Genomic DNA, 15,530 nt, shown 5'->3' with positions numbered 1-15,530 from the left:
ATATATATATATATATATATGTGTGTATATATATATATGTGTGTGTATATATATATATGTGTGTGTGTATATATATATATATATATATATATATATATATACACACATATATATATACATACATATATACATACATATATATATATATATATATATACACACACACACATAGTGGCTTGCGAAAGTATTCATACCTGTACATTTTATTTCACACTTTGTTATGCTGCCTTATGTTAAATCTACACTCCATACACCATAACAAAACAAAACAAAAAAAGATCTGTGATAACTTTGCAAATGTATTAAAAAGGAAAAACTGAAATAAGTACATTGCATAATTTTAACTCACTACTTAGTTAAAGCACCTCTACAGCCTCAAGTCTTTTTGGGTATGATGTGACAAGCTTTGCACATCTGCATTTGGCGATTTTCCGCCATTCTTTTCTTCAGATCCTCTCAAGCTTTGTCAGGTTGGATGAGGTTGTTCCAAACTTCTTCCATTAAGGATTACATGCTTCTGTCAACCTTCAATGCAGCAGAAGAACTTTTTTTTTGTCTTCGTCAGATCTGTGTCTTAATAGAATCCTGTCTCTTAAGCTCAGACAGTTTTTTTGGTTTGGTTTTTGCTCTGATATGCAATTTCAGCTGTTAGACCTTTTATTGAGAGGTGTGTGCCTTTCCAAATCATACCCATTCAATTGTATACTATTTGCCATTTTTATCTGTTTTTGCTTTGTCATTATGGTGTATGGAGTGTAGATTGATGTTAGACAAATAATTAAAGTAGTTTAACATAAGGCAGCAAAATAATAAAATGTTAAAAAATGAATACGTTTGAAATCCTGTGTCTGTGTGTCTGTGTGTGTGTGTGTATAATAAAAGCACCTCAAGCACATTTAGAGAAATGAGACTTGGCAGGAAATTGTCACCTGGGAGGTATTGAGCATGCTGATACAAACACTGTCAAGGCAAGACTTGCATGTCAGAGAGAGATAAATATATTTATACCAAGACTAAACCAGCATATGCTTGCTTCTCTGGTTGGTCAACTCACTAGCTGTTAAGCTACATCAGCATGATTACATGGGCTTCCATCTAGATTCTAGAAGCTTTCAGTGGTGACAATCACCACCTACTGGCAAAAGCAGAACACTGACACATCCGTGAGTGAAATAAGAATGGGAGGATGCACTTCAGATGACTGTCAATAACTAAAACTTGTATATTCACAAGCATCTCAAACCACTGTAGTCAACATTTGAAGTGGACCAAAAAAAGTTAATCAAAGTTGTCCTAAGACAAGAACAGGTATTGTTCAAAAATTCATGTATAACTTTGATGAAAGGTTTTGATCCAAATGTTGACTACTGTAGTTATTTCCCCTGCATTTTTAAGATTTTTAGAATTTAAGAATCATGAATGCAGAAACCGGTGCTGATTAGGAACCAGATGTTAGCTGCGGTTACACAAACTAATTTTGGGCAAAGGTGGAAACTATTTGAGGTGGAATGCACCCATTTGGTAAAATTATTACACACTTAATTAGAACAAGCTAAAGAATAAATTAATGTTCCCAGAAACATGAAGAACATAATTCACTTAAAGCAAGAACAGAAAGCCAGAGTTGTCAGAGCCAAGCACATTCTTTATTAAGTGTACAAAAACAAATGAAAAACAAGGTAAGTGCAAAAATTTAGTGCCTTGATATCAGAGACCTACGAGAAGCATGGCTTCGGCCATCTAGAAACCTACAGAAGAGGAAGGCACCAGACAGATGCTTGTCACAGTATTTAGAGTGCACATTTTTTCAAAACTGATATGAATGAGAGAGAGAGAGAGAGAGAGAGCGCGAGCAAATTTACTATCACATGTGAATATACTGGATTTATGAAAGAGCTGATCATACAGATATAATGAAGAGAAGCACAGGCATGTCTTATCCGACATTATGGGCTGTAAATTCAAGAGGTCTCCGATGGTTTGACCAACACTATGTAAACGGTAAGACAGTTTAGGAGAATGTTCACGGAGACAGACATACACACACTTTAGCATAAAAACGTCACAGAGAATATGTAGTCTTATTGGATAAAAAGAAAAACCTTGGTAAATATTACATGACTGAAAGGAATAATGTGGGTTGTTTTTTTTTTGCAAAAGGCATGCACAAACACACACACATACCTGATCACTATCAGAGGAGTGAGAATATAACAACGGTGCAGAATGAATTCTTGGAAATTATCAGCTCCACAAAGGCAGAAGAGAGGGACACCAAAGAATCACATACTAAACTAACAGATTTATACTCGATACCAAGCCATCCTGTGTTGAAAGATCAAAATGCTCCATTTCCTGAAATAGAAGATCTAGAATGAAAATCTTCTAAAATACAGCAAAACCAGCCTCAAACTGAATTTGAAGGCAGTTCGAACCATGTTTCTGGACTAATCAACAAGAACTGAGCTCGGACAGAGTACAAATCAGTTAATCAAACCAGTAAAGTTGTGCTAAATCTAAGTGTTCTACATGAGTCACGTGTAAGGAAGACCAATCGTGAATGTACCTGTGTAAAGGGAACAGGGATGGTGTGGCGGCCAAACAGCCGTGTGAACGCAAACTAGCTCCTAACGCAAAGTGAGCTTTCCAGCAGAGTGAACCATGACCTTAAGGCAGATACTAAAGCCTCTGAGCTTGTGTTGCCAGGAAAAAGCAAAAAAGGCACCAGCTAAGAGACACCCGGGAGCCAGCAGGCCGCTTTGGAACGCCTGGTCTAACACTGCCTGCCAAATCATCCCAAGCCATCCCTGTGCACACACTAAAGCTGCGAAACATACACGCAATCCACCTACACACATGCAAAAACACAACATCATCCTCAGCCAACCGAGAGCCAGAGCCCTTAGGAAAAACGTCTTTTTCCCCCTCTCTTCTCCTCCTCGTTTTCCACTCACAGGATGGTACACTTTTTCTTTTTCTTCTCTCCATCCTTTTTGCCCTGGTCACTGGTAGGCTTGTCCTCAGAGAAGCTAGAGAAGGTGGTGTCTGCGGTAATCGGTTCCCTCAGGGCAAGGAACCAACGGCCCTCGCTCAGGTAGGACAAAGTACCCAACTCCATCTCGACCTGGGTGCCCTCTTTGCCCTCTTTCTGCAGAGCCAGGATATCCAGCAGATCCAAACCGGTCTGAACCGACTCCACGCCAGCAGAGCAGCCTAATGTGACGTGGGCACGGCTACCCCCTGGGAGAGACTCGGCGCTGGGCAGGAGGGCCGGAGGAACGCCTATCTTGTCCGCTCCCTCGGGCCACAGCTTCATCTGGGTTTCTGTCAAAGCCACACGGGCCCCAAACGTACGAGGGGTCACTATGAGGGCAATGACTGAGAGCTCATCAGACTTGCCAAACGATTCTTTGACCACCTGCAAGAAAAATTATGGTAAAATAAGTACTGTATATTTTGGTAGGACTTTACAACAGTTCAATTTGTTAACATTAATGCAGTTGGTTTCATGAACTAACAATGAATAACAATTTTACAGCTTTTATTAATTAGTCATTCACAAATGTATCCATACACTAAAAAAAAAAAATTCTTCCGACCAATGGTGTTTGCATTTGTTTCCCCATACTTGCATATGTATTACTTACCAACTCATCTTAAACAGTTGATTTTACTTGTGTTATACACACTTATTTTCTGTACAGCACTGTGGTCAAATATTGTTCTGTTTATTTGTGCTTTATAAATTAATGAAATTACAGAGGTATTCAATTATTAGCTTCCATTCTTTCCTACTGTACATCAAAATCTTTTAATGATTGATTCCAACTGTAATATTATAACACTGTAATATTTTATTGTAAAAAAACAAGTATAGACTTCAAATATTCATCCAGAGTATTAGTTAATGGCTATATTATAATTAAGTAGAGATATTCCAAAAACACACCTGTGCACTTACATTTGCACTACATATGAAACATGGAGGAAGAAGGCTTGTGTGAAAAACTGACCTGTAGCTCTGCATACTCTTTTGCACCCTCTGCTTTGCCATAGTCACAGAACTTTGTAGTGCAGTGGAGGGGCAGTGCATTCTGGAAGTACTGCTCAAGATCCACCTCTTTCTCTGCCTCACCAGTAACTGGGAAACCAAAAACAAAATCAGCAACATATCCACAAGCACACAAACTCTGAGAAGAATCATGTGTATGCGTTTACACGGGCAACTCACATTCACTGATGTGTTCTTTGAAGGCGTCCAATGTGTCCAGAGTCTTGAGAAAGTCCATGGTTGCACACTTAATTCGCTCCTCTTCCTCTGGAAGCAGGAACCAGCCAAAGAAGAAAGGCAGCTCCGGCTCTTTCTGCTGGGTCTCGGCCTCTTTTGGAAGCTCGGCTTGAACCCCATCAGCCTCTGGTTCTGCTACCTTATCCTCTCCTCCTTCTGTCTTAGTCTCCTCACCTTTATCGGATTCTTCTGGCTTGGCTTCGTTTACAGCAGTGGGTTTGGACTCTGCCTCTTTAGCAGGCTCCTCCTCTTTCTTAGGCTCCACCTCTTTCACAGCTTCTTCCTCCTGCTTCTCGGGTTCGGAATTCACTTGAACCTGTGGCTCCTCAGACTTCTTCTGCTGTTCTGGCTGAGGGGGTTTCTCAGATGACTCGGCAGCTGGGGTTTCCTCGGGAGATTTCGCTGGAGCCAGCTCGGGTTCAGATAGTTTAGCAGGAGGTGCTTCAGATTCTGTCGCTTTCTCCTTTTCTGGTAATTCCCCAGCAGAATGCTCCATCTCAGAGGCCGCTTCTGGAGGACCTGCTGCTTCTGAAGGTGCCTGAGCCACCTCTCCAGACTTGGGCTCCGGTTTCTCCTCTTGCTGCACTGCCCCTTCCTGTGTCTCAGCAACAGCCTCTGGAACTTCCTGATTCTGTTCAGCTTCCATTGCTTCACAGAAGGCCGCTTCTAAAAAACAAGACAAGTTTGCAATAGTGAGTGTGAATGCATTTTTAAGGGAGACCACAAACAAGATGAATTACATGATCAGAACTCCATGCAAACGTTAACAAAGGGTTAAAGGACAAATCCAGTGAAAAATGAACCTAGGGGTAATTAACACATGGTTACCGAGTCGATCGTTCCCTGCGATGCGTTTTCATGAAAATCGAATGTAAATAGTTTTATCTTTAAAAACAGATTAGCTCATAACACTAGTATATGGGGCACAGAGTAAGTAAAAGTAAATCGCTAGTTAATACCACTAACAAGGCTCAAAATAGCCTCACACTAACACGGTAGCATAATGAGGGTCCCTACATGCAAACCGAAGCATTGAGAACTTTGTAAGTGTACAGACAGTTTAATAAGAAGATACTTTATAAAGACAGTACATTACGCGTTTACAGACAGGAAAACGAACGCCGTGCTAAGTGAGCTGGTCGATAGGAATTACGCATAGTGAAATCTAACGTAGCACGGCGTTCGTGACTCGACTAGTCGAGACTGTTTTCCAAGATGACGCCTGTCTGTAAACGCGTAATGTACTGTCTTTATAAAGTATCTTCTTATTAAACTGTCTGTACACTTACAAAGTTCTCAATGCTTCGGTTTGCATGTAGGGACCCTCATTATGCTACCGTGTTAGTGTGAGGCTATTTTGAGCCTTGTTAGTGGTATTAACTAGCGATTTACTTTTACTTACTCTGTGCCCCATATACTAGTGTTAAGAGCTAATCTGTTTTTAAAGATAAAACTCTATACATTCGATTTTCATGAAAACGCATCGCAGGGAACGATCGACTCGGTAACCACGTGTTAATTACCCCTAGGTTCATTTTTCACTGGATTTGTCCTTTAAAGTGACAGGCAGCTCCAGGAACACTTGGTAAAGATTAACAGAAACTCACTGCAAGCCTGTCTTCCAATTGCCCAAAAATGCAAAGCAATATACACCTGAACATGGTAGTTGAAACGACAACTTTAGACCCTTCACAGCACGTAGACGCTTGGAAATTTCAATTTTACTACCCACAACTGCATATTTCAGTTCTGCAACCTCTGTACTTCAGTCCAGCTCTTGTCCTTCCAAGCAAATCTGAAAACCACTGCTCAGTTTAGACCAGTGCACATTCGAATTCATATGAAATAAAACACCACAGTGCATTTCTTGTGAAATTTGAGCAGCCATCAGACTGCCAATGCAAGAGCTGCTTTTTCTCTGGCTTACACATTACTCTGCTTTTTATCCATATTTCTCTTCGTCTCGCATCTTTAACTCTTTTAAAGAGGCCTAAAGAAACCCACAGAAACTGTATGCTGGAAGACTTCCGTTTCAATGATACTTAGTTTGCACCGTCATATAGCTGTCATCTAAATTAGTAGCTGCTAGATTTCAGAGTAATAAGCAGAAGTACAGCTGTAGTCCAGATACATGATACAGAGTCACCCGATGTCAAATGACATGCTTTTATTGTGAAACCAGCTGTCATCATCTTCTGGAGAAAATACATCTGTTCCCCATTTTAAATGGAGCTATGCAAATCTTTAGAGCTTAATCAAATGACAAACCTATCAGACAGGCAAGACCATTCACATCTCATGGGTTCAAAAGGCACCCATTACTTACACTAAATAACACGAACTCTTCAATGCAGAGGCTGGATTTTAAAAAGTAAGGCTTTAATTTAACCTTGGCCACGGTCCAGATTCTGATGAAAGTGTGTGAAAAGCAGAAGCAGGGGCCTGTTTTACAAGAGCCCAGCAGTGAGCCATGAGACACAAACACCTGCACATAATTTGGGCCACTTCTTTGTGGCTGTGCCTAAATATCAACTGTGCTGCCTACTTAGACAGTATTTCTAGGACGCAAACACATTCTGACTCATTTCAATGCGTCTCATTCCCAAAATGCTGTCTAGGTAGGCAGCTCACTGGATTTTGATACGCAGCCTTTGTGTGATCAAATTAGATTCGGGCACGCCACCTAATCTATGGAAGACAAAGAAAACCCAAAACGCCCTAGATTCACTTAACAGTTAGACAGTAGCGACGAATCAAGCAGAGGTCACGCGACACACGCATATAACTGTACTTGATTTAATGACATTGAGCACACACATTTTAGACAACTTGGTGGCCAATTTGTGCGCCGATTCAAAAGAAACCCAAACTGCACTTCATTCAACGAATGTCTAAATCTACAGAAGCTTGTAAATGAATGATGAAATAAGCGAACTCCGTTAATTAGCGGTAACAATGTAAAGCCAGGGATTCGGGGAGTGGCAGTGCCCGCCACGCTGCATGCAGACAAAACAAATCAGCGTGGCAATGCCTCGCGCAGCTGGAAAATAAAGCACACCACAAACAAATTTTTTGTTTTGTTACATCTAAACCCTTTGTTTTTTTTCGTTTTGTATAAACTTAGATTTGCATATTCAAACTTATTGGTTGCAAATATGATAAACAAGATTAAAAATGTAATAGTCAGTGCACAGCGTAAATGCAACTCACTTGATTACAACGTTGGCAGATGTATGGAAAGCTGTCACCGTTTCCCGAGGCTAAAGGTTCAAAGCACCGTACAGCCAAATTCCACGTTTCTCCAGAGCGCTGCGCTGAAAACCCCCGCCTGGCCGAGCACTAGCAATAATCAGGAAACAAAACGGAAACCACTGGCACTTGAGCACGCTCCCTCTGCGTGCACGAGAGCGCGGACACGGAAGGGAGAGGCAGATAATACAGAACAGAGGCAAATTTTATGCGCGCTCCCGCTACTGCTCTGCACGTCACCAGCCGGAATTTGTACTTTTTTGACATATTACTGCTCATTTTTATGTCTCAAATTATCATATGGTTTAATTCCTACATTATTACAGTTCCATCTTAATTTTAATTTTATAACAATGACAAATCTTAACTCTAAATAGGCTACTGTAAATCTTAACCCCCGGTTTCACAGACAAGGTTTAAACTTAGTCCCAGACTAAAATGCATGTTTGAGCTGTCTTAACTGAAAGTGACTTACACTGGCGTATCTTAAAATATGTCAGTGCCATTGTTTTGTCTCAAGATACACACCACTTTTTCCTTTTTTCTAAGGCATGTTTATAAAAGCTACTTAAATGTCCTAATTGAACAAAGGCCTAATCCTGGCTTAATCTAAGCCGTCTAATACTGTTAGTAGAGGGTGCGAATCAATTATGTGTTGGGAGGGTCACATACAGGGCAGGACTGAGGGCCCCTGGGCTTGAGTTTATGTGTGGGCCCTACCTACACTATGACGTCAACTAGAATATCGTTAAGGAGTAGCACGAAACACACAAAAATTAAAATATGCTTTGAGGTTCCAAGAACAATTAATATGCAACATGCCTTGCCTAGTCAAAGTTTAGAGGTAATATTAAACATTCATTAAATACAATAAAATACATGAGATTCTCTCTCTGTTGAAAGATCGAACCCCTGAAATAGCCTAACACTGAGCAATAAAGCCAAAGAAGAACAGTATTTTTTAATGCACTGTGATATCTGTGTCCTCTTATGTCAGATTCTTAAATTTAATCAATAAATTCAATCAGAATTAAAATACACCTCAATCAGAATAAACCTACAACAACAGTAAAATGAACCTGATGAGGCAATTAGTGAGACAACAACAAACCACCACTTGCTCCACACACACACAAGTATGAACTTGACTTCTGGCAGGCTCAAAAGGAATATGAAGATTGTCAGATTATATTATAATGAATACATTCCAATAATGCATTTTAACATTTTTGAGGTTTTGGAAAGATTAAAAAAGCATCCATAGGCACCTATTATTCTTTGAATGTATGCTTACAAGCCTGTTGTACAAGAGCATACCTAGCAAAACTGAGTACATGTTATGTCTTGCTGATGTCTGTGAGGGACGTGTGAAACGCATGAAGGGCAGCTGAGTGATTATGCGCTTTGACATTGCACTGACAGGTTTTGCAGTTAACAATCGCTGCTTCAGCTTATCATAGTAGAGTTCAGCACGAATGCAGATTGGCTGTGACCACTTTCTCACAAGTGTGTGTGGTGTGTTTACGTAACTAACAGATGTAACCCACACAAATGTACTCTCTCACACAAACAAATTGGCAGCAATTCGTATACGCAATCTGTCAGGGCATATACTTGTGTTCATTTTTGTTGAGCACATATGCAAAGTCAATATTGACTCAATAGATGGAGTGTAAACTTAATTAGAGGTCAAACCTAAACTCATTTTAATGATTTTCGTTCAGACATGTTTGGATTATGAGTATTTCTCTTTATCAACAGAAGGTAACAGCACAAGTGTGTGTCTATAGCAAAACATTAACAGTATCTGGGCAACATCGCTTGGACACTGCATCACAAATATCAAACATGATTTGTTATACTGTAACTCTGAAACTGTGACAGTCTGTTTATGTAAAACTATGCAAAACATATTTTTATCATATGCAAACAAGCACAGAGAAGGCAGTCATAAAGTAATCCTTAACCAATGACACCCGAATGCAATCCAACACAATGTTCCTCAGGCAGATTTTATTCCACTAGTAAGGATGCATTAGTTCTGACTTGTCTTGGAGGTGGATTGCAGACATTTTATTCAGATGGGTTTCTCTTCTTACTGGGTCACTCTGTGTCTTGCATCACGAAGAGCCTGCAGGGCGAGAAATTGAGGAGTTGATTAAAGTGAGTCAGTAAATATGATATTAGAGCAACGGGATAGTCAAGAATCAGGTAACATGCAAAAAATGAAAACATGTAAATATTACAATTATCAGTTCATATTATGACAAAACAACTAGTATTGATAAGAATTCTGTCACCGTGTACTAACTACACACAACACAACAAGATTCCAGTGACGTAATGCATGCAATGTAACATCAGAACAGCTGTTTTCCTGGCATCAAAGATAAAGTTTTCGTAACTTTTTATTTTCATGACTTCTAAAATGCTTCTCCAAGCATAATCTTTGTCATTGCTTTCCTTACGGAAGTCAAGGTGGTTTTGTCATTTAATATAAGCTAATATTTATCAGCTTCCATAATCAATCTCCTTTTATCCACTTTTAATGTTTAATGTGCACAAGCCCCACGAGGTGATGCCATAGAAGTAGAAACTAAGCGAAAAACAAAATGTAGTGTGGCTTGACGGAGTTGCCTGACCATTTAAATGAGTGACTAACAGTTTCAAGGGAATGCTACAGGATAGACATTGCAGAATATTACTAACCAGACTTGCAAGGTGTGAGGATTTAGGTGTGTTCACATTAGTGAAATTTCAGCAAAATTTTGCCGGTAAAAAAGGTCAGTTGTCCATTGTCAGTAGCAATGTATGAAGCATAGGCTCACACTTTCAAACCGAGCAGCTTTACAAACCAAGCGTGACCAATATAAACCAATGCAAAATCTGCACAGTGGAAATCTCTTGTCCTTGCAAAATTTCTGATCGCATGGATTCTAATTGAAATGACTGGAATTTGCCTGCAAACATTTGCCGAAAAATGGTAAATGTGACCGCACCTTTAGTCAAACTGACAATAACTTCCATATTGGTCCTCTGTGACACACAGAAACAATAGCGTGCATCCTGTGTGATTTAGAATCTCAGTCATTTTAATGTAGTTTGAAGGGGACTATAGAAAACGCCGCGAGCGAGATGGATGGTGAGAGGGATGAGGGAGAGAGTGAGAGAGCAGGATAGGAATGTCTGTGTTGACCTTCTGGATGGCTTTGCTGGCAGAGTCGTCCTGCAGCAGTTTTGCCCGGTCCAGTGCTCTCTCAAAGTGTAACACACTGGCCTTGTAGTTACCCAGCTTCACTATTTTAGAGAGAAAGAGGATGTAAAGTGATCTAATCGCACAGCATGGCGTAGATCAAATATACATAACGACCACATTAACGTCCTATTGATTCTGAGCATTGAGGGAAATCAGATTATTCATGGTCACAGAGTGCATTAAACTGCTGACTTCCTGGGATTCTGGGCGATGTAGTTTGGACTCACATTCGGCCTGCGCCATGAGCACACTGGCACTGAGCTGCCATTTCTCATCAGTGATGTCATCCGCTGCCGTGAGCGAGCGGGAGCCATAGTCTCGTGCTTCGCCATAGCGCTTAAGCTCAAGGTAACAGCGGCCGATCTCATGGAACAACCAGGCTTTCTCTAACCCGCCACATGCTAGAGGCACCTTCTCCTCCCAGCTATGCAAACACATACATAAACACACACAGAACAAAATGAAATGACTATTACAATAGACTTGTCTGTGTACATCAACACCAAAGTAAACATTAATTAAAGGCAAATGCACTTACACTTCTATAGCTTGTTGGAACTTGCCAATCCGTGTGCACACACGGCCAATGTTGTCCAGAGCCCTGGATTTACTGTCCGTCAGGTCGCTATGACACGAAGCACAAACCAAACACACCTGATGAATAGTAGTTTATTAAGTCAAGTCACCTTCATTTATATAGCGCTTTTAACAATATGGATTGTTTCAAAGCAGCTTTACAGTGATAATATGAAATTACCGTAACAGATTGTTTAGCCTTTACAACTGCTCTAGGATAAAGTTATTGTCCAGCTAAAGTTAGTTTTGATTGATTGATTCACTTCCGTTATGAAGATCACTAGTTATTAACTTAGGGGCCGCTTACACGACACCGTTCTAACAGGAAAACCCTTAACACGCTCCGGCCGCCCACCCGCACAAAACAGTGCCTGGTGTCTCGAGAACGCACTCCCTGAAATAGGTTCGAAAGTGCAAACAATTATCCATTATCTCTGCACAAACCTCAAAAACGCAAACCCGTGGAAACGTAGACTTCGCGCACATGCGCATTACGTGTTCAGTCCAAAGGTATGCGGTTTGAATATATATGCGTGTAGGCTTCTTTACAAATCAACCCTCAATAAACTACTTGTCTGGCCTTAAAAATGTATAATACAGAATTTTTTTGTCGCGTCTACGTAGCCACACGAACCGGAATTATCCTGACAACATTTTATCTGTACCGAGGTAAAGAGAAGGGAAGGAGGCCTTCACAGGGGAGGGACTGGTTGACACTTCAGGACTGCGTTGTCATCGTGTCCAGGCGCAGGTCCTTCATCAGATCTGGATACGGCCTGGATCCGGCGGACTGCGGTAAACCTTGGATAAACAGAGAGACTAATATTAGCGTAGACGCCATCCTTCTTATTATGTAACAAGGTTCCGGCTGACCTAATCTATGCAGCCTAACATTGAATTATAGAAGTCTATAATGTGTTATGTGTATGCTAGGCCAAAGCTAGGCCGAATTAACCAATTAACCAACCAAGAACAACAAAAGATAGTTTTCCTGCTCTCATGAGCGCTTACCCTTTCTTGGCCAGCTCCAGATCTTTCTCATGATGATGCAGAGCCTTGTCCATATTCCCAAGATCCATCAATGCATTGCCTACACAGAACATAAAATAAAATTTTGTATCTCTGATTCTTGTGCTATTGATATTATATATTTAAGTGTTGGGCAGATGAGATTCCCAGACTCTACCAATGCAGCTGTGCAGGTTCCCAAGCACTTCTCTCTTATTGCATTGCCGGCACTCAAGGCTGCCAATTAAACAAATAATTCTCAATAAACCCAATAACATACAGAACATTTTCTGAAAATGTTTGCCAATCCAAATGTCATGCGATACCAGAGTGTTGCTAAGATTGTTTCTATGAGTCTATTGGAATTTTTGGCCTGTTTTATTGTCCACCAGGCAAAAATCATGTGTCATCTAAAAAATCTCTTAAGGTTGGGTAATTTTAGTAAAATTTCACAGAAGTCATTTTCATTTTCTGTTGGTCAACGTGGTGAACGTGACAAATGTGAATCTCCTGTGAAATTTGTTTCGCCCTGATGGGAAATTCCAGAATGTGTGGACTGGATTCCCATTGAAAAGACTGGATTTCACCCACAAAAATCCACTAAACAACAGTAAATCTGTAGCAGCTTTATAAAAGTAATAACACTTCTCAACAAGTAGACGAATTTGATGTATTGTTCATGTCCATGGCACAAATGGTACACAGTTATGTGCCAAAGTTTCATAGTTATATTTAGGGGTTTGTTCAAATGTCCTTAGCAAGCACTATTAACTTATATTAATAACATTTAAATAATCAGCTGGGGGTGTTATGTATCTGGTCTGCTAACACAAACATTGTGGAGTGACCTAGAGAAAAATTAGGATCATAATTTCAACATTATCTCCAAGTTGTCGTAGGTCAGTCACTCATCAGTTAGCTAATAATCTCTGATCGCCAAAATGACAAGTTTTTTAACTCTACATCCTTGCTTCATTTAGTATATGCAGATTCATGAATATTTCAATTTAGCCCTGCCTCCAGTCACTCACATCAGCTCAGAGACCCACTCAGTCAACTTACTGAGGTAAACGCTGCACAATGATATCGCTCTTGACTTTACAACGTCAGACACATTTTTTAATTTTATTATGTAAAAATGAAGTATTTACTATAACTTTTGATCAATTTAATGCATCCTTTGTGAATGAATAGTGACCCCAAACCTTTGCTAAACATCAGACAATTCAGATGTGCTTTTACTGTGCTTTTTAGAGAGCTTAGTGGCTCCAAAAAAGCCACAGTTAAAAATTCATGAATTTCATTGGATTACATACAAAATACCAATCTAAGTGTCATGTGAAAATCTAATGGTACACTTTCCACAGAATGAACCTCTCTTTTCTTGGCTTTTTAGTGGATTTTCCCCTCACAAGTAGAGTCATGTTTCACCAAGTGTCATTTTTGCCTTGAAATTTTTATTGTTAATCTTAAACAGTATATTCATTCACAAAGTTATATTTGTAACGTTTTGTGTTCGAAAAACGTGCTTGTGATATAAAGGTCACTTTTTCTGAGACCGAATCGTCATCTGATAAAGTATCAGTAAATTCGCCCCCTTCAGGACAAGTGTCTTACTACAGGTATACATACAGTAACTCAAAGCTGTGGCTGCTGCTGGGAACTTTTGGAACAAACGATGAGACAAAAGAAAAAAAGGAAGCTAGGACGGATGAACACACCTTGAAGTATTTTTTGTTGTCTTTGAGGGAGGTCTCAGCGTCTTTCAACGCGCTCTCTGCATCACCTAATTTCCCATAACACCTGGATCTGGCGACCAGACAGTTCTTATCATCCGGCTGTAAACTTACATTTTATCTGTACCGTGGTAAAGAGAAGGGAAGGAGGCCTTCACAGGGGAGGGACTGGTTGACACTTCAGGACTGCGTTGTCATCGTGTCCAGGCGCAGGTCGGATACGGCCTGGATCCGGCAGACTGCGGTAAACCTCGGGATAAACAGAGAGACTAATATTAGCGTAGACACCATTCTTCTTATTATGTAACAAGTACATCAGGATTTATGGGTATAAATAATAATATCCCCATAAATAATAATAATATAAATAATATAAATCATAATAATCATAGGCATACACTGCAGTTAAAAAATTTGGGGTCGGTAATTTATTTTTTATGTTTGGAAAGATAAATAAAATAATCTTTTATTCAGCAATGATGCATTAAATTGATCAAAAGTGGCAGTACAGAAATGTATAATATTAAAAAAGAAAGTATCAAATTTTCCACAAAAATATTAAGCAGTACAACTGGTTACAACATTGATAACAATAAGGAAAAATTTCTTGAGCATCAAATTAGCATATCATAATGATTTCTGAAGGATCATGTAACACTGAAGACTGGAGTAATGATGCTGTAAAAATTTAGCTTGGCCAAAAGGAATAAATTACATTTTAAAACAGAAATTATTTTAAACCGTAATAATATTTCCCAACATGATCGAACAAATGCAGCCTTGATGAGCATACATTTTTTTTTTTAAAAATTAAAAAATCTTACTGACCCCCAACTTTGAAAGTAGTTTAGGATTTTGCATGTGCAACATGAGTATGCAACTAATGCTAAACTTTCTTGTTAGGAACCCAATGCTGTGAACTTTGAACTCTGCAGAGGTTCACCTTTTTCAATATCCTCCAGACTGGTGAGGACATATCGGGTTGGGTCTGAGGGTGGCTTGTGTCGAACCCGGTTCCGCTGCTGCATTAGTTTTTGTAGTGTTGTTGAGGAGCAGAGATGGGCTTATGCTGCTGCCATAATGCTGTCCACGTGTCCAGATAGGAGATACAGCCCACTATCAGGTCTTGCACACGCTTTCCAGTTCCAATCTTACCTTTTATGCGAGCTGTATGGGAGCAGATTGCCATACTTTATATAGAATATAAACTTTATATGGGGGCGGGGGGGGGGGGGGGGGGGGGGGGGTTATATGGATTTCATGTGTTGCGTGATATCTCTGCGCCCAAGTAGCAGTGCTTCGCCTAAGCAGCAGTGCTTCGCCTGTGCTTCCCCCTAATATAGTCCCAAGTCAATATCTGCCTAGGAAATCACCTAGTGTTAATCTGCATCGCTATTTGTACTCGTTGTGAATACGC

At 40.0% G+C, this 15,530-nt stretch overlaps 2 protein-coding genes across 2 annotated transcripts; both read right to left on the bottom strand.

Moving 5' to 3' along the window:
- Positions 1-1,624: 1,624 nt before the first annotated feature.
- cnp (2'',3''-cyclic nucleotide 3'' phosphodiesterase) lies at positions 1,625-7,687 on the bottom strand. The gene is made up of 4 exons (XM_084086839.1): positions 7,499-7,687; positions 4,232-4,954; positions 4,014-4,141; positions 1,625-3,418 (listed from the first exon to the last, which is right to left on the bottom strand). Exons 2-4 carry the CDS (start codon positions 4,932-4,934, stop codon positions 2,951-2,953), a joined length of 1,299 nt encoding a protein of 432 aa, XP_083942965.1. The 5' UTR covers positions 4,935-4,954; positions 7,499-7,687; the 3' UTR covers positions 1,625-2,950.
- Positions 7,688-9,266: 1,579 nt separating this feature from the next.
- Positions 9,267-14,307, bottom strand: odad4 (outer dynein arm docking complex subunit 4; the record flags this gene model as incomplete). The annotated part of the gene is made up of 7 exons (XM_084111536.1): positions 9,267-9,668; positions 10,734-10,834; positions 11,021-11,217; positions 11,332-11,418; positions 12,381-12,459; positions 12,556-12,614; positions 14,228-14,307. Coding segments are annotated over 7 exons (639 nt in total), but the record flags the coding sequence as incomplete, so codon positions are not given.
- Positions 14,308-15,530: the final 1,223 nt, after the last annotated feature.

The sequence above is a fragment of the Abramis brama genome, assembly GCF_963993115.1.
Source record: "Abramis brama genome assembly, chromosome: 1".
In the NCBI taxonomy this organism is placed as follows: Eukaryota; Metazoa; Chordata; class Actinopteri; order Cypriniformes; family Leuciscidae; genus Abramis; species Abramis brama.
The sequence above is the reverse complement of the archived record's forward strand: the minus strand, read 5'-3'. Positions and strand labels throughout refer to the sequence as shown.